At 44.7% G+C, this 18,225-nt stretch overlaps 1 protein-coding gene across 1 annotated transcript in view; it reads right to left on the bottom strand.

The window, feature by feature from the left end:
- Nucleotides 1-18,225, bottom strand: part of LOC114029538 (PR domain zinc finger protein 16-like) — a 113,591-nt gene that overhangs the window by 89,474 nt on the left and 5,892 nt on the right. The window contains exon 2 of the mRNA XM_027844026.1: nucleotides 2,826-2,960. Coding sequence (XP_027699827.1) covers nucleotides 2,826-2,960 — 135 coding nt within the window. The remainder of the gene's footprint in view (nucleotides 1-2,825; nucleotides 2,961-18,225) is intronic.

Below are 18,225 nucleotides of genomic sequence, written 5' to 3' on the forward strand. Positions count from 1 at the left end.
TTTCACATAGAAGAATTACATTTCTTCTGTTGAACTCCTGAGGGCTGGAGGAAATCAGGAAAGACATTTTCCCAATCCATTAAATTTCATTGACCTCCTCTGAGGAAACCTGTGAGCCTGGTAGCCCAAGAATTATTCTACTCCTTTAAAAAATGAGGAAACTGAGGCTCAGATGTGGTTCAGCGACCTGCAAAACCAGACCTATCAAGGTTAGCACCTCAAGAAAGAAGGAGGCACAAACAGTACTAGAAAGAACTAAGATGAAATCCCTTGATTGGGAAGGGACGCCTTATTAAAAATGGCAGCTTCCTATTTTTTAATGAATTATATTCTTGCTAAATAGGGGATCCGCTGAATGCACAAGTTACAGTGTTGCCTTTTCCTTGTTTTGGGGTCCTGGGGAAAATTCCTAGTCACCCTACCTTATTGAAGGTGCCGACAATATGGAGGTAGTGAGATTCAAAGCCAGGACTAGAACCCAGATGAAGAGATGTAGGAATCACTTGGTAAGATCTTATATGCACAGATAATTAATAGCCCAGTTTTGGGGTTTTTTTGTTTTTGTTTTTGTGGGTTTTTTTTTTTTAGCAAAAATAGGCAAACAATGAGGGAGAAGGAGAGAGAGAGAAAGAGAGAGAGACAGACAGACAGAGGGCAGAAAGACAGAGACAGAAAGATAGAGACAGAGATACACAGAAAGACAGAGATAGAGAGAGACACACAGAGAAACAGACAGAGACAGAGAGAGAAACGAGGATTTTTGTCGGGTGCGTGGGAGAGCCCTTCAGGCTTTGAATAACTTCATTCTGTCTTGGACTCTGTTGAAGTTTTGAATGAGGCTTCAGACTCTTATGAGTTGAATTTATGGTGTTCTAAGAATTCTATCAATTCACTACCACAAGGGGTCAGATTACAGAACCAAAATTACTCCAATCCCTTTAGCAGCCTGTCCAGAGAGTTCACTGAACCTCTGAGGGTTCTGGACCACCTGTGGGTTGGTTCTCTCTGCACCCTGCTAAAGAGAAGAAATGCAAAACTCCGAAAACATTTCCAACCCTTCCAAGGCAATGACTTTGCTGGCGAGCAGCCAAGACCTTCTTGAGAACTTGATGAAACACATCCATTTAAAACCATTCTCCCAAAGATGTTTCCTGTCCTTGGGTTCTTTCATTCATTCTTATTAAGCACCTACTGTGTGCCAGGCATTATGCTACAACATTGTAGAATATCAGTCTTGCAGCCCCTCCTTCCCCTCCCAGGGCTGCCCATCCCATTTGTGGATGGTTCTAATTAATTCGGAGTTTCCCTTATGGCTAGCTGAAATCTGCCTCTCTGCACCTTTTCCTCATGGTTCCTAGTTCTTCCCTTTGGGCCAAACCCAGCAGACAGGTTCAATGCTCTCCCACATGAGTGCCTTTCAAACCCTTGAAGAGAGTGATTGGGCATCACCCCAGCCCAGTCTTCTTTTCTCCAGGCTAATCACCCTTTGTTCCTTCTCCTCGTCCTTCTATGCACAGCATGATCTTGGGGCCCTTCCTCATCCCAACTGCCCTTTTCTGGATATCTCTAGCCCTTCAATGTCCTTCCTGAAATGTGGTGCCTGGAACAGAGAGCAAGACTCCAGGTGTGGAGTAAACACAGTCCTTGCTTTACGGAGATGAGACAGGCATGTGGATGAGAGCAGGGGGCCGTTGGAGCCAACTTATACTGGCTCCCAATACCTGATTGTTAAATGTTCAGTGTGAGCATTTGTACCTTGGAAGTGGCAAATGCTTTAGATCAGGACCTGATTTAGCATGTTGTTGATTGTCTAAACTTGAGAAAGTGAGGGAGAAAATGGTAATAATGCCTATTAAAGTGAAAAGTGTCTTGAGTGCGTTTTTCCCTAGAGAGCTGATCGTTAAACATTTACTAGCAGGCCTCTGAACACAAGTGGATACTATCTGGGCAATAACCAACAGGTTCAAGATAAAGAGCGGAAAGGTGCCTTAGAGCACAAAATCTTAAATATTAAACATTAGGGAAAGAAGTTACGGACTCACAGGATTTCAGTGTTTGAATGGATCTCAGGAGCCATTCAGCCCAATTCATGACCCCAAAAAGAATCCACTGCAACATGTCTGGCAAGTGGTTGTCCAGTCTATGCTCAGAAACTTCCAGGGAGGGGGAGCCCACTGCCTCCCATGGGAACCCATTTCACTTGGGGACCTTAGAACATGGAACGTCAGAGGTGGGAAGGCCCGTAGAGTAGGGGATGTCAGAACTGGGAGAGCCCTTAGAGCAGGGAATGTCAGAGTTGGGAGGGCCTTAGAACAAGGGATGTCAGACCTAGGAGGGCCCTTAGAACAGGGAATATCAAAATTGGGAAGGGCCTTAGAACAAAGGATGTCAAAGGTGGGAGATCCTTAAAAAAGGGGATGTCAGAAGTGAGAAAGTCTTTAGAACAGGGAATGTCAGAGCTGGCGGTGCCCATCTAATAGCTCATCTAATAAAATCTAGTTCATATTTCTCATTTTACAGTGACTCAGTAGAAAAATAGCCCCAGGTTTAGGATCTTAACCACCCTGACCAATTTGTCTTCCCTGGAATAAACACATTTCATTTTGGAACCGTTTAATTCCATCTGCTTCATCAATCAAGCCTTAGCAACAATGTCTTCATAGGTTAGTAAGGAGAAAGTATAGACAGCTCTGTGGAATCTAATTATCACAAAGGACCAGAGAGTCGATACAGAGCACACTCAAACTACCATACTCCAATTTCAAAGAATTATTCTGAAGGACACAGATTTCCCCCATGAGTTTCCTCATCCCACACGGGCCTACCTGCTCATTAACTTGACACACGGTTAGATTCTGGTCGTCTCGGGAGCAGGCCACCCGGATGTACTTCAGCCAGTTCCCATTTCCAGTCTGGTTAGCTTCCATACAGAACTTCTCGTTGCCCAACTCATCAGCAATCTGTTGGGGGTGGGATGAGGGGAGAGAGAGGAGGAGGAGAGGAGCAAGGAGAGAAAAAAAGAGTGGTTATTAGAGGTGATGACCCACCAAGGGTAGGAAAGCATGCCCAGAGATCTTGACAAAATTCTTATCTACAACATTGCTCCAAACCAGAAGCCCAATGATTTAGTTGGGTGATGGTGGTGGTGGAGGAGGTAATACGGTGAGCTGTCATCAGCCATGGATTCGTGAATGGGTCATCAAATTTCAGAGTTCAATGGGCCCTCAAGAGACAATGAATCCAACCCATGATTGACCAAGAATCCCTTCTATGATATCTCTAATATGTGGACAACTAACCTTTGCTTGAAGACCCTCAATAAGCGCTTCTCCCCCCATCACCCCATCTTACCTCCCCACCATAGCTCATTCCATTTTGAGACAGCTCTCATTGTGAATTTTCATGATAGCATGCCTAAGGTTTTTTTTTTTTCTTTTAGTAGCAACTTCAACACATTGCTCTTGGTTCTGTCCTTTGGGACTAAACATAATAAGTCCATTCCTTTTCGTAGGTGACAGTCTTCAAAGTACCCAAAGGCAGCAATCATGCCCTCCACTATCCCCCATCATCTTTTCTCTAGTCTTAATACCCTCTAATTCATTTAATCAATCCTAAGGTGGAATGAGTTTTAGTAGTTGGTCCATAAGCATTTATTAAGCACTTACTATGTACCAGGTACTGTGCTAAGCACTGGGGATGCAAAGGCTAGCAAAACCAAGACCCTTCACCATCTTGTTTGAAGCTGCTGTCTAGCTTATCCATATTCTTCCTAAAATGTGGTACCCAGATTCGAAAGAATCCCATATTCAGTCTATCCCCTGCTATTCACACATTCATTAAGTCCAGTGGAAAAGATTACAAAGGTCTGGAATTGAGAGGAAGTGTGGGGGCAGGCTGAAGGATTGATGATTTCCCCCCACCTAGTTTATTTTATAAGGTGGCACCCAGATTCTGTCTAGCCCTGCCATTCACACGTTAACCCAGTAGAAACCATAAGGAATCTGATTTGGTTATTCAAGACTTTGGGTTGAGTGGGGAGTAGAGGGGACTGAAGGCTGAAGGACCCGTGATGATTTTCCCCAACTAAACAGAGATCACTGTACTGGTCATAACCACAAACACCTCAAGTCTACAACAAAATGGTTGCAAGTGATTGGAGCCTCGGGCTAATCTTTTTTTTAAATGCACATTGACCTCACAAAGATGGTGTACCAATGAGATGACTAGAAAAGGATTTGAAGGTAAAGGTGTCTACATATCAAAGCCTGGGGGTATTTCTCTGTGGCTCTATAAGGGTTTGAGGTGAGAAAGTGTGTGAGCCAAGCAGTGGGATGATTACTTTTATTTTCTTAAAACAGGAAAGTCACCGTTTGACACCCTGGGGGCATGAAAAGGTTCAACCTTTCGTATCAGGCTGCTAAAGGAGCTGGGACAGGGAGAATGGCAAAGTTCTAGCTTGCTCACCCAGGGTAAGAACCGGAACTCTGAACCACCCCATTTACGAGAAAATGCCTGATTTGAGAGTCAAAAACCTCACCTCTCCCCGCTGTTCACAGGGCAGGATTTCCATCGGATTTGCTGTCTCATAAAATGGAAGCTACAACCCACAGCAGGGGCAGCCTGGTGGGCTAGGCTCACATTTCCCACATCTCCTCTTCCCTTCTGGATCCTTCCTCAACTATCTCGGTTTCCCTAATCAAGCACAGCAGAAATATTTGGAGGAAGAGAGTCCAGGGAGCAGAAATCAATCTTAGAAGTGAGACCTTTATGCAGAGGGGAGGAGTGTGAGTGTGCTTAGGGAATCGGCTGCTTAGAATCTTAGATCAAGATTAGAAAGAACTTTAGAGGCCATCAAATCAAACACTTCATTTGATAGATGAGGGAACTGAGGCATGGAGTGATTAAGTGACTTGCTTAGAGTGTCCCACAGCTAGTAAGTGTCTGAGCCAGAATTTGAACTCAGGTCTTCCTGACTCCAAATCCAGTGTCCCATCTTCTGCACTATCCCAGAAAGGGGAATGAATGAGACAGCATTTATTAAATACTTACTATGTACTGTACACTATGCTAAGCACTGGGAATACAAATATAGGCAAACAACGTTATTCCTGCACTCAAGAAACTTACATCCTATTAGAGGAAGATGCTTCATATGGGAGACTGATAACTAGGTGAGAGAATTAAAGAAACAACAACAAATACAGAAACATCATCAATGGAATGACTATCCCTTGGCCTTTTAAAGTATTTGTTAAGAGCCTACTATGTGCTAGGTGCTGGGGAATAGAAAGACCAAAACTTAAGCAGTCCCTGCCCTCAAGGCACTTATATCCTACTGGAGGTAGGGCTGCCAATTTGGAAATGGCTTGGAAGGTCTATGAGAATTTGGTTTTGGTATTCTATTTTCTTCAGTCAGTTTAGGGGACCTTAAGTTGGCTGCTTGAAGGCATGGACTTTGCATGTCCTAACCACTTACTCAGGTGTTCTTATATTTGTGCAATAACAACTTCCACAGCCCATAGGGTTGCTGTAATTGTTATTTCTAATTTTGAAATGCCTTGGAGAGAAATATTTCCTGAGAACTTTGGGATGTCATTCTTGGAATATGATTATCTCTAAATGTATGACCAGAGCAAAGTAATAAGGGTGAAATTTCAGGAAAAGTACAGTAGTACTGATGGGCAATAATTAATAATAGTACTGATAAGTATTAATAATAATTATTATTAATGACAGATGATGGTGATGAACCCATCAGCTTTGGTACTCCACCTCATCATTATCCCCAGTCTTTCTGATTGGAGGATGGAACCATGGACTTCAAAACCTCCATTTAAGGAGAGAGTTCAGCTCAGAACATCTCATTTCTCACCGGGCTGTACTACCTTCCAACTCCTCTGACTTTTCCACTATGCTTCTGAGTACTTTCCCTGCCCATCCCTCTTCTCTTCAGTTTCCTTTTATGTGTTTTCTTCCTCCGTTAGATCGTAGGCTCCTTGAGGGCAAAGATTGTCTTTCTTTTTTGTATTTGCATCCCCAGAGTTTAACAGTATCTGGCACACAGTAGCTCCTTAATAAATGTTTATTGATTGATTAATTATGATAATGATGGTAGAGATAGCTGTGACTTCCCAAAGACCATTAAGCCCAACATGTTATACTTTGAGAACCATTGATTTAGGAGCAGAGCAGTAAACTAAATGACCTTTTAGAGAAATGACTCCTCCACCCGAGGCCATTTAATCCATCTAGCAGGATGTAAAACTGTGGATGAAGAATCCTAAGACTCAGAGTTGGAAAGGACCCATCTAGTCTAACCCCTCTACCCCACAAGTCAGAATCACTTCTAAGACAACTTTACCAAGAGGTCAATTGGATTCTGCTTGAACACCAAGGACCAGTCTTGACTTGTAAAGTCTTTCCTAGCTCTAAATCTATGACTTGCTTCCAGGGACAAGGGACTCACAACCCTAGAAGATAATCTATGAATCATTGAACAGCGCTAACAGAAAATCCTTCCTTCCACCGAGCTGAAATTTACTTCCTGGTCTAACTTTTGCCTTGTGATGCTACACAAAATCACTATCTCCATTGTACAGATTAGAAAGTTAGAGATCAGAGAGGCTGAGTGACTTGGCCATGATCACACAGCTTGTAAGTGTGTTGGAAGTGGGGTTTGAACCCTGAACTTCGGGACTCAAAGTCCAGTGCTCTAACCGCCACACCACTTTGTTTCTCTGATGCCTTGCTACATGACAGATATCTCCCCATATTTGGAGACAGCAGTCGTGTCCATTTCAGGTCCCAGCTGAAATCACACCTGGATTCAATCCTTCTGCAGGCTAGAGATGAGGCGAGCATCCATCAGGCTGGGAAGGATCTCGGCCACCATTCCAATCGGCCCAGAAAGAGCACTTCTGATCTCCGTGTCCTGTGCTCAGAGGGAGTCAGGGCTTGCCCTCTTTTGATCAGGACACACTTCCTCAAAGCAGAAACATCTGGGAACCGCAGAAACCTCAATTTGAACAGGATGGAGGGGGCATGTGTTCAATATAACTGTGAAGCCAATCATAGGCCGGGGGGGGGGGGGGGAAAGAGGGATGGAGGAGGCTTCTTCCGAACAAGTCAGGCACCCTGATGCCAAAACCAGAGAAATGGAGAGCTTGGGGGAAATCTGGTTCAGCAGTGACCCATGGATGGAAAAATCCTCACACTTAAAATCTTTGTCTTTAGTGCTTTTCATCTCACCTTTCTGCTTCCTTTCCTCTCTTCCCCAAATCCCAGAATCTCAAGTCTGAAAGGACTTCTGAGGGCAGACTAGCTTAACAAGAGTGACAACAAAAATAGCTCTTGTTTATATAGTGCTTTAAAGTTTGAAGACAGAATTCATTTGATCCTTGTAACAGCCCTGGAAAGTAGATGCTATTATTACCCTAATTTTGGAGAGGAGGAAACAGAGGCCTTGTCCATCACTGCCCAGCCAGGAAGTGTCTGAGGCAGGGTTGGAAATCAGGTATTCCTGACTCAGTCCTGTGCTCTATCCAATGATTGGTCACCCAATGGAAGACCTCAAATAAATAAGAATCATCATCAAAGGAATGACTATCCCTTGGTCTTTTAAAGTATTCGTTAAGAGCACACTATGTGCTAGGTGCTGGGGAATACAAAGAAAAAAACCTAAACAGTCCCTGCCCTCAAGGCGCTTACATTCTACTGGAGGTAGAATTTCACTTTCAGAAAGCTCCAGTCCTTAGGATGTTATTCCTTATATTAAGTCTAATTTCATCTCTTTGCAACTCCCACCCGTCAATTCTACTTGGTCTCTTTCTGTGGCCAAGAGGAAACGTGAAAGTCTAATCTATCTCCTACTGGACAGCTCATTGGACCATGTGCCTTTAGTCTTCCCTCCTCCAGCATAACATTCCCTGGTTTTTCAAGTGGTCTTTACACGGCACAATCCCAAGCCCTTCACTTTCATGATCTCCCCCTTCTGAGATTCTCATTCTGATCCACATCCTTCCTTGAAGAACCCAGAACTGAATACAGGATCCAGACATTGCCTGGACAGAGCCGTGGAGAGTGGGTCTCTAACGTCTCTAGTCCTGAACACTGCAACTCTTACAGTAGCCTCAGTTTGGAATAAATTTCTTGACCATCATGCCAGACTGTTGATTCATATTGAGTTTGTGGTCCCCTGAAACCTTCAGAACCTTTTCAGAGGAACTGCTGACTAGCCATGCTTTTCCCATCCTGAATAGTGTGAAGTTGATTTATTGAAACCAAGTGCAAGACTTCAGTGCCCCTTCCCTCTCTATCCCTAGCTGGGCCGGTTCTCTCACGAGGCTCCAATTCCCTTCTAGAGATACTGAAACATACGTTCACGTGGTGATATCAGGGGCTTAGAAAATCTAGCAATCGCCAAGAATGTATTAAGAATTTTATCTGTGCCTGGCACTGGGTTCAGCGTTGGGGAAACAAGGATAAAAAAATTTCCCTGTTCTCAAGGGAAACTTTCCCCATTTCCCCGACCTCACCTTTCTAGGAACGCTTGCATCTTGAAAGCGGAATTTGAAGAGAGGATGAGGCTTAGTCTCCAAAAGAACAAATGGTGGGAATTCAGGTGCTGTGGAGTTTGGTCAGGGGCAGTCTTCTGAGAGGCAGTAAGTTTCAGTGGATAGAGTATTTGACATGGAGTCAGATGATTTGAGTTCCAATCCCAATTCAAATACTTGTTAGCTGTGTGGCCCTGGGTAAGTCACTTAATCTCTGTGCCTCCTATGTAAAATGGAGTCTAAAGTTCCTTCCAGCTGGAGGTTTATGATCCTCCAATTCATTATCACATTACCAGGTGGTGGGGTGAGCCTAAGCTAGATGAGGAAGTGATGGCTGTGCTTTGGTGTGATGAGCAAGAGTTCACACAGCTGGGGGAGTGAGGGGGGTGGTCAGAAGGCACTTCCTTCCAGTGAGGCAAGCCCTGAATTCACCAGCTGTGCAGCTGAGGTGTCCCTTCGGGCCCTGTACTCTGCGGCTGACACCTCTTCACGGTACCCACCCTCACTCCTACACTCAGTGCTGAGGCTCTACAGGAAATCAGCCGAAAATATCAACAAAGAAACCTGTGGTTAGTTTCACCTTGAACTGATGCGCTCACACACAGGCAGCGTTCCTCTGCCAGGGGGGCAGCCAGGATGAAAAGGGAGCTTAACCCCAAGAGTCACAGCAGGCCCCTAGGGGTTTCCGACCAGCACGAGCTGGAGGGAAAAAAAATCTGAAAACTGCTGCTTGTGAATTCTCAGCATCACCTGTGACTTTTCTAAGGGACTCTGGCCAGGCCTTAGGTCTTTCTCTGTCTCCTGTAGGAGAACTGTGTACTGGAAAGATTGTCAAGGAGATGTACGCTTCAAATCCTAATTGCAAGGAGATCGCTGCTTAAGCTTCCTTCTGTGGTCCAGATCTGGCTATTTCTTTTGCTTCCTTCCCAAAAGTAGGGGCTGGCTCAAGGAGGGAAGCGGTCCTAGAGAGTTCTCACTTGGTCACATCTATCCAAAATGCCCAGGGGATCATAGGATCATAGACCTTGTAGGGACTTTAAGGATTATTTCATTCAACTTGAGTTCCAGAGAGTCAGTGACTCATCCAGGGTCACATGGTTAATAATAATAACAATGGGCATCCATATAGTGCCTTAAAGTTTGCAAAGCACTTTACATAACTGTATCTCATTTGATCCTCACAAGAACCCTGGGAGGTGGGTGCTATTATTATGCCCATTTTACAGATGAGGAAACTGAGGCTCAGATCAGTGAAGTAATTTGCCAAATGTCTCACAGGTAGTAAGTAGTATGGCCAGAATTTGAACCCAGGTTCTCTGACTCTGAATCCAGCATTCTGCAGTCACAGGGATCTCAGAAGCCTAGAATTCTTGAGTTGAGAAAGACCCTAGAAGACATTTAATCCAATTTATATTCCTTCCCCCTCCAAAAAAAAAAAAAGAGTACTCCTCTTCCTCCCCCTCCTCTCCTCTGCCTCCTTTTCTTCTCCTCCCTTTTCTCTCCTCTTCTTTCCCATCTTCTCTCCTCATGGTCCTCTCTTCTCCTCTCTCCCACCTTCTTCATAGCTTCTATCCTATCATAGAATGGATAGAGCTCTGTGAATCAAGAAAACCTGTGTTCAAATTCTCACTCAGACACTTCTTAGTGTTATGACCTTGAGGAAGTTCTTTAATCTCTCTGAGTCTCAGTTCTCCCAGCTGTAAAATGGGGGTGAAAGGCAGCACTGTGTAATGTGTAAAGAGCTGACCTTGGTGCCAGGAAGCCCCAGACTCAACATTTGTTCCCAACACACAGGTGCTGTCCAATCCTGGGCAAATCATTTTCAATGCATAGAGAGGAAATTCTCCAAAACCAAGGTGGCAGAGTAAGTGCAAATCTGCACTTGTAAAATGAATTTCCTCTCTGGGAGTTTACTACACCAATGAAATCTTAGACTGGGTCCGAAAGAAAAAAAAAAACAGGGATAAGAATGGTGTCAGCCTCACAAGGTTGTCTGGAGGGTCAAATGAGATACCGTGTACTCAGAGCTTTGCATTCTGAAAGTGATATAGATATGTGAGGTATTACAGGGTAATTTTATAGTAATCATATAACCTTATATTTTATTGTTGTTGTTCGGTAGTTTCAGTCATGACCTACTCTTTGTGATCCCATTTTGGGTTTTTTTTTTTTTGGCAGAAATACAAGAGTGGTTTGCCATTTCCTTCTCCAGCTCTTTTTTACAGATGAGGATACTGAGGCAAACAGGGTGAAGTGACTTGCCCAGGGTCACATAGCTAGTTAGTGTCTGAGTCTGGATTTGAACTCAGGAAGATGAGTCTTCCTGATTCCAAGCCCAGTGCTCTATCCACTGAGCCACCTAGCTGCCCCTTAAGTTTTATAATTTGATATAATAAAAATGATAATGAGAGAGGCTGTATGGCATAATGACTAGGGAGCTGATCTCAGAGCCAGGAGGACCTGCATTCAAGTCACACTTCTGACACATGCTAGCTGGGTGACTGGGCAAGTCACATCATGATGATGATGATAACTAGAATTTATATAGAACTTTAAGGTTTGCAGTGAACTTTATAAATATTATCTCATCCTATCCTCATCACTATCCTGGGAGGTAGTTGCTATGACTACTCCCATTTTACAGATGAGGAAACTGAGGCAGACAAAGGTGAAGTGAAGGGTCATATGGCCAGTATGTGCCTGAGGGAAGATTTAAATTCAGGTCTTCCTTACACCAGGTGCAGTTCTGGACAAGTCTCTAAGTCTTTATGTTACATAAGAAGACAATAATTTGGATTGGTAGAAGGCATTTCCATATAAGGAATCCCCTACGCTAATGATATCATATCTAGTCTCTGTCCCTATTCTTATTGTTATTATTTGTTTGTGCTTTGTAAACATGGAGAGTTTTATGACAGATTCAGAAGTATGAGAAATTACAGGAAAAGTTATCATCAGGGACTCCATACTTGTTGACTGATGAATATTATTCCAGGAAATGGTAGAAATTGCAATCCATCCCTACAGGAATAACATTTAGCATCTACTAGATACCTATAAAGATGCAATCAGTGGCTAGAAATAGATACCCATATCTTGCCACCCTTTATAAAGTAAATCCCTTTATTCCAAAGACATGTCAAAACATCCTTGAACATTCCACAGATAAATTATACTTGAACCAGAGAGTCAAAGCACACATAACTGTGGCCTCCAGTCACCTGGTCATAACAGAGAGCCAGACAAAGGGAAGGACGATGTTTTAAATAGTTGTCATCACAATGAATACTCATAATCGCCAAACTCCATGAAATGGGACAGTCCCCAAATAGAGAAAGTTAGTGGAAGAAATGAAACAGGATATGGTACCCATCACCCCCATCCTTCTCTATGTTCCAGGAGTTATCTCAAAGATGAAGAATTGCTTACATCCTTGTACTATAATTCAACCACAGCCAAGCAGTCGTGTTGTCCACTGGCTCAATAGTCCTCAGAAGATTAGACAAAAATCATAGTGGGAGAGGGGTTTGTCTTCAGCCCATTTGTATCTGAACCCCAGAGAGGAAGACGAGAAGAATGAGAAAGCAGTGATGATGAAACTAACAAAAACTGACATTTAGATAGTGCCTTAGAAATTATAAAGTGCTGTATATTCATTGTCTTATTTGATCTAATGAATCCCAACTCACATTTCTATAGCTCTTTCTTAGTTCTATGGGACTGCCAATGCAAATACTATTATCTTCAACTTATCTATGAAGAAACTAAGGCACAAGTGAACTTGCTTAAATGATTTACTCCAGGTCAAAGAGTCGCTGAGCTGGGACTTGAAATAGGTTCTCGGGCTGGAGGGGGTTCTCTCTCAAAGTCACCCAGGTCCTCTCCATTCTGCCACAAGGGTTCTGTGGCTTCCCTTCCCTGCTTCCCTGCCAAAGACCAGGCCTGGTCTTCATAGTGTTCATCCTACTTCAAGATTCCCCCATTGCCATTGGTATTCTACAGAGGCTAATTCTGGAACATGGAATTTGGGATCCTACAACTCCTTCCCTTTCCTTTGCTTCTAACTGATTTAGGTATGAGGACCATGATGAGGCTTTACCTCTTCCAGCTCTATTGTTTTTCTCCAAAGCCTACAGTGGCCTGCCTCATCATCCTCTTGAGTAATCAACGCATGGAGTAATCAGCGAGTCTATCCTCCTGTCTGCAGGCTGGGCTCTGGTCTCATGCCTCTAATGCTGTGTATCCTAAATATTGGGAAGCAGAGAATGTCCCTCCTCTCTATTTTTGTCTGTTGTACTGGAGCACACAGGGCCTATGCCTTCCTTTTCTCCAAGTAGAATGTAAACTACTTAGAGTACTTATAAATATTAGCTATTATTATGTATGTCGATAAGTAAATGCAAACTAAATGAAATACCACCTCCTACACAAAGCCTTTCTTAATTTCTCACCTTCCCCCATCTAATTGTGAGTATCTCTCCACCAAATTCTTCTGCATATTATTTTTATGTATTTACATGTGTCCATGTAGTTTTTTCCAATATAAGGTAAGCTTTTTGAAGGGAGGGATTACTTCATTTTTGTCTTTGTCCGGCACCTAGCACAGTGCTTGGTACATAGTAGGAACTTAATAAATGCTTGTTGATTGCTTGATATATAAAGAGAACTAATGCACTGACCAAAGACTGGAATGATGTTATTTAATTATTACAATGACCTTGTGATGTAGATGCTATGATTGTTCCAATTTTACCGCTGATGAAACCCAGGTTCAAAGGAGTGAGGTAATTGGGCTGGAAACACTGATAAAGGAGATCGAATTTGAACTCAGTACTTCCTGACTGCTAGAGACAGTGCCAGGAAATGGAGGCATCAGCAAAGAACTTACGAAGACGTGGTACTTTTGAGGGAAACTAGGGATTCTGTGAGGCAGACTCAAGGAGGGAGTGCATTCCAGGCTCAGGGACAGCCTGTGCCAAGTGGAAAACGGAGTGTCTGTGTGTGGTAAGTGCCTAGCAAATATTTATCAAATTGAATTCTTGAATGATATGAAGAGAAAACAACCACGGAAATGATTGGGACCATGCAAAAATTGCATCAGGACTTTGAGCAAAGGAGTAGACGATTTCCTACCGAGCACAAAATGGTTCCCCCGGTTCTTTCATCCCAGCTTCTTTAAGGGTACAGCAAGGTCAAGGCTGAGGAGACTGAGGCATGCCAGACCTGTTACTGACCCTGGCTTTTCTGGTGCTCAGATGCTCTCACCTACTTGTGGTCAATGGGAGGAGGGAAAAACCACAATCCAAAGGCAACAACTATGTGGGGAGCCTTGTGGAGGTTGAAGCCCTCCCTGCTCAGCTGAATAAATGTATTTCTTGCTACTGTGTCAAATTCACAGGATTAGGGAGTTGGAGCTAGCAGGAAGGGAGCTCACGTGTTGGTAAGCCCAACGCCCTCCTTTTACGAATGAGGGAAATGAGATCCAGAGAGAAGTAACTTGCCTAAGAACCGTCAACTCTTCTTACTCTAAATTCACTGCATCAAGTGGTCTTCCATCTCTGCTGCTCAGGGAGCCCAGATTGAGCCACATCTAAAGGTTACAGACTCCAGAGTTGACCATACGTTTGTCTTATAAACCCTGCACTTAGCCGGAGCCTGACACATTTTTGTCGTTCAGTGGTTTCAGTTGCGTCCGACTCTACGGCCCCATTTGGGGTTTTCTTGGCAAAAACACTGGGGTGGTTTGCCTTTTTCTTCTCCAGCTCATTTTCACTCATGAGGAAACTGAGGCAAACAGGGTGAAGTGACTTACACAGTTAGTAAGTATCTGAGGTTAAATTTGAAGTCAAGAAGATGAGTCTTCCTGACTCGAGGCCCAGAGCTCTATCCTTTGCTCCACCTAGCTCCCTTTGCCTGGCACTTAGTAGGCACTTAATAAATGTTTATTGAATTGAATTGAACCCTGGAGGGAGGGAAGGGTGGGAGAACCAAATCTACATGTCGTGGTTTGGTTTCCATATATTGAATTGTGAGGATCGTCCCTTACACTAAGCATTCATCTCCGTTTAATACTGGATCCCAAGTCAGAGCTGAAAGGCACCTTAGATGACAGCTAGTCCACCTGGCTCTTTTTATAGATGGGGAAACTGAGGCAGGGAGTGGTTAAGTGGTTTGCCCAGGGTTACACAACTGGTAAAGACACTGTACTACCTGGGCCATAGGGTCATAGGCTTGAGGCCTCAGAGTCCATCCTCATTTTACAAATAAGGAAGTTGAGGCCCAGAGATGTCAAGTGCTTTGCCCAAAGTCATGCGGATAGTTATTACTGGCCCAGAATTCAAATCTAGGGCTTCTCACACCAAATCCAGGCTACTAAATGCCGCATTCCCACTGTTAGCTCCTTCCCTTTGGAGGATTTTTGCCCCATCCCTTCTCTGACAATTGCAGTAGGTGGATATGTTTGCAGGAACGAAGGCCTGAGTCAGCCTGAGTCCAGCCGTCCTCTTCTGCCCTGAGCTCAAAGTTGACTCCTGGAGGGCTCTAGAAGGGACAGCCAAGCTCCGTTTCCCTTGGTGACCAGCACTCAGTGAGCTGCCCTGAGAGGAGGACTCTGGGTTCCAGGGGCTGGTTTCCAACAGCAGCGAGAGGAAATTGCTGGCCTGTTCGGGGGCTCATGTTTCCTCCCTCTCCCCTGTTCGGCTGAACCGTGTGCCAGCTTGGATCCCAAAGGCCTCACTGATCTTGGACAGACAACCACCCCTTCCCCACCCTGTCTCCCCTCCCTCCTGTTCCCTCACCCCAGCTCCCCCAGCCTCATAATTCACCAACATCAGAAATGCTGAGTTATGAAGCTCAAGTGATGGAAAAATTATCTTAACCTTTACGATTTTTTTGCACATCATTTGAGGTTTCCTGCTCTTCTCATTTGTGGCCGCTGTAGCGGGCTGTTTCTTTCACATATTCATGGGTCCAGTCCAGTGTTTGGCCTCATCAGAGGTGTGCTGTACAGACTGGAATGCTGAGGGATCTGTCGTCAGTTGGCCTAATGGATTCCTAGTGCGCTCGCTCGTGGAAACAGACCAGCCAGGAGTTGGCCATCATGGGCTGGCCCAGAGTCCTTTTGCTCTAACACCATTCCCCAGAAGCCGAGAGTGCCATAAACCTTCTCATCCCAAACTTTGCAAGGATTGGTCTCTGACAACTTGGCTAACATATGAATTTTATTTGGCAGGAGCCAGAGGGAGATTTCCCTCCCTTTGCCCTCCCTTCCATCCTCGACCCCCTTCTTTTTAATGACCCACGAGCTGATTTAGAGCAATAAGCTGGAGGCATGAAGTTTTGTGTTTCTTTCCCTCCCCCTTCCATAAAAAACCCCCTACAATTTATGGCTTTCACAAGTAGCTGAAACAGAAAGTCCATTCTTGTAACGGAACGAGGTGGGGGGAAAGAAGGCATCTAGAGAAACACTTCAGTCCATGTGCGGACACGGAGCTTGGGTGAACTCATAAATCTAGCCTCCTGCCTTCATTAAGGGGGCTTCCTGGTGATCTGAGCAAGAGTTAATGACAAACGTGAGGAAGAGAAAGGGGTCATCCCAGTGGCAAGTGAATGAGGGGGGCATGGCAAGGCTGGCCACTGGGGTTGGATCCTCACCTGCTTGGTGGGGGGGGAAGGTGGGTGAAGGATGGATGGAGAGAGAGAGAGAGAGAGAGAGACACACACACACACACACACACACACACACAGAAGGAGAGGAAGAGAGAGGTCACAAGGGCACTTTTAGGAAAACAACTCCCCTGGCTAAAGCCAGTTGCCTGACATTCGAGGTCTGCTTGCTGCTTCCCAAAGGTTACTGGCAAGTGAGGGAGAGAGAAGAAAGCTGTTTTGAGAGAGCTCTAACTGCAACTGCTTTCCATCCCTTGAGAGTCTGTACTGTCCTTGGGGTCAGCACTCTCCCCTTTCCTGCTTATGTAGGTCATGCACAACCCCTTGATGGTCACCTGGAGGAGTTGTGGTCAAAAGAGGCATCACCCAATGGCCAATCTAGGGATGAACTTTGGTACACTCAGCCAGGCTAGAAGCCTTTCCAGCTTAGGACTTTAGGACCCAAGATGTAGACCTAGAAGGAATCTCAGAAGCCATCTGGTCCTTCAGTCTTAAACTCTATGTGCCCCCAGGTAATCCTTGATGACTGTAAACTCCAGAGGTGTTGCCAATCTACATCTGTGGAAGGACTTTCTCACACTGGGAGCTCCCTACATGGATGAAATCATAGCTCCAGGGCAAAAACAAAGCAAAGCAAAAGAAGACAAAAGAAAATGTTGCTGACCCTTTGGGAGACGCACAGGTGGAGGGGAGTTATTTACTCATTCCAAACCTGACAATACGAAAGAGTTTGTATGTATGGCGGTGGCGGTGGGAGGGGAATGGAAACTGACTAACAAAAGTCTTCACCTTTCCTCTCTAGCCTGCCCAGTGCCTTCAAGGAGGGTTCAGAAAGGTTGGCCAAACTCTCCAAGTCTTCCCTCCCCTCTCTGCCTTCAGCCAAAGGTATTTTCAGAAAGATGTAGAGCCCTACTATGGCCATGGCTTATCCCTGGAAAGGGGGCAGGGTCAGGTGTGAACCTGCTCCGATGGCATCTCTGGTGGGGAGCACAGGCTCGAGGCCCAACTTTAGATTTCCTTTAGATAAGTGTGAGGTGTAGCCGAAGCTGATAAGCCCAGGAGAATGCCCAAGTCTGGGGTGGGATGAGAGTTCAAGGATTACTAACTACCTCCTTCCTCCATTCTGAGCTTCCCATTCCAGCATTTTTCTGGATTTGGTGACAGAGCGTGGGAGGTTGTCATAGCCAGCCTGGGCCCCAGCTCCTATTTTCATGTTGGGCTGTGTCTGTTTAGTAAATTAAAGGGATCAAGCCATGCCAGCATCCTATCTCACCATCTAATTTAATTGACGTAAGGGTGAGTGGCAGGTGAAGTGGGGTAGAGTCAGGTAAAATGGGCAGTGACCGTCAACAGCTCTGGAACAATTAGCCAGTCTGGACGGAAATCCAACAGGATACACATGACTGAACAACATGGATGGAAGAACAAGGAAGAGAAAGTCAAGTCTCTTGACAAAAATCTGCCTCCACTGTGGTTGCAATGGGGGGGGCAGGGAGTGGAGATGGGGAAAATAACATTTATTTCCTTTAGACCTACCATGCACCATGCAGCCCTGGGTATAAGATCACACCCTGAAAGAGTCACTTAATTACCCCAGTAGAGAGATTTTTCCTTAGTTATTTTCCTCTGTATCTTTCGCTGTCTCTGATCCTTTCCTCCTCCTTATGGTTTCTTCTCTCTCTGTTCCTCCTCCTCCTTTTTTCTACTCCCATCTCCTGTCTCTCTCCCTTTTTTTCCTACATTGCCTCTCTCTGATTTACTCTCATCTCCTTTGTTCTTGTTTTGACATTTCTCTCAACTCCTCTCTCTGTAACCTGCTCCTTTCCTCCTTTTTCTCTATACTTCTCCCTAATCTCTCCTTTCTTTTGTTCCCCTCCTATCTCTTTCTCTCCTTTCCCCATTTTTCTGCCATTCTCCTTCTTCCTCTTTCTTCTCTTCTCTTCTCTTCTCTTCTCTTCTCTTCTCTTCTCTTCTCTTCTCTTCTCTTCTCTTCTCTTCTCTTCTCTTC

The sequence above is a fragment of the Vombatus ursinus genome, unplaced genomic scaffold, assembly GCF_900497805.2.
Source record: "Vombatus ursinus unplaced genomic scaffold, bare-nosed wombat genome assembly UNPS02014932.1, whole genome shotgun sequence".
NCBI lineage: Eukaryota > Metazoa > Chordata > Mammalia > Diprotodontia > Vombatidae > Vombatus > Vombatus ursinus.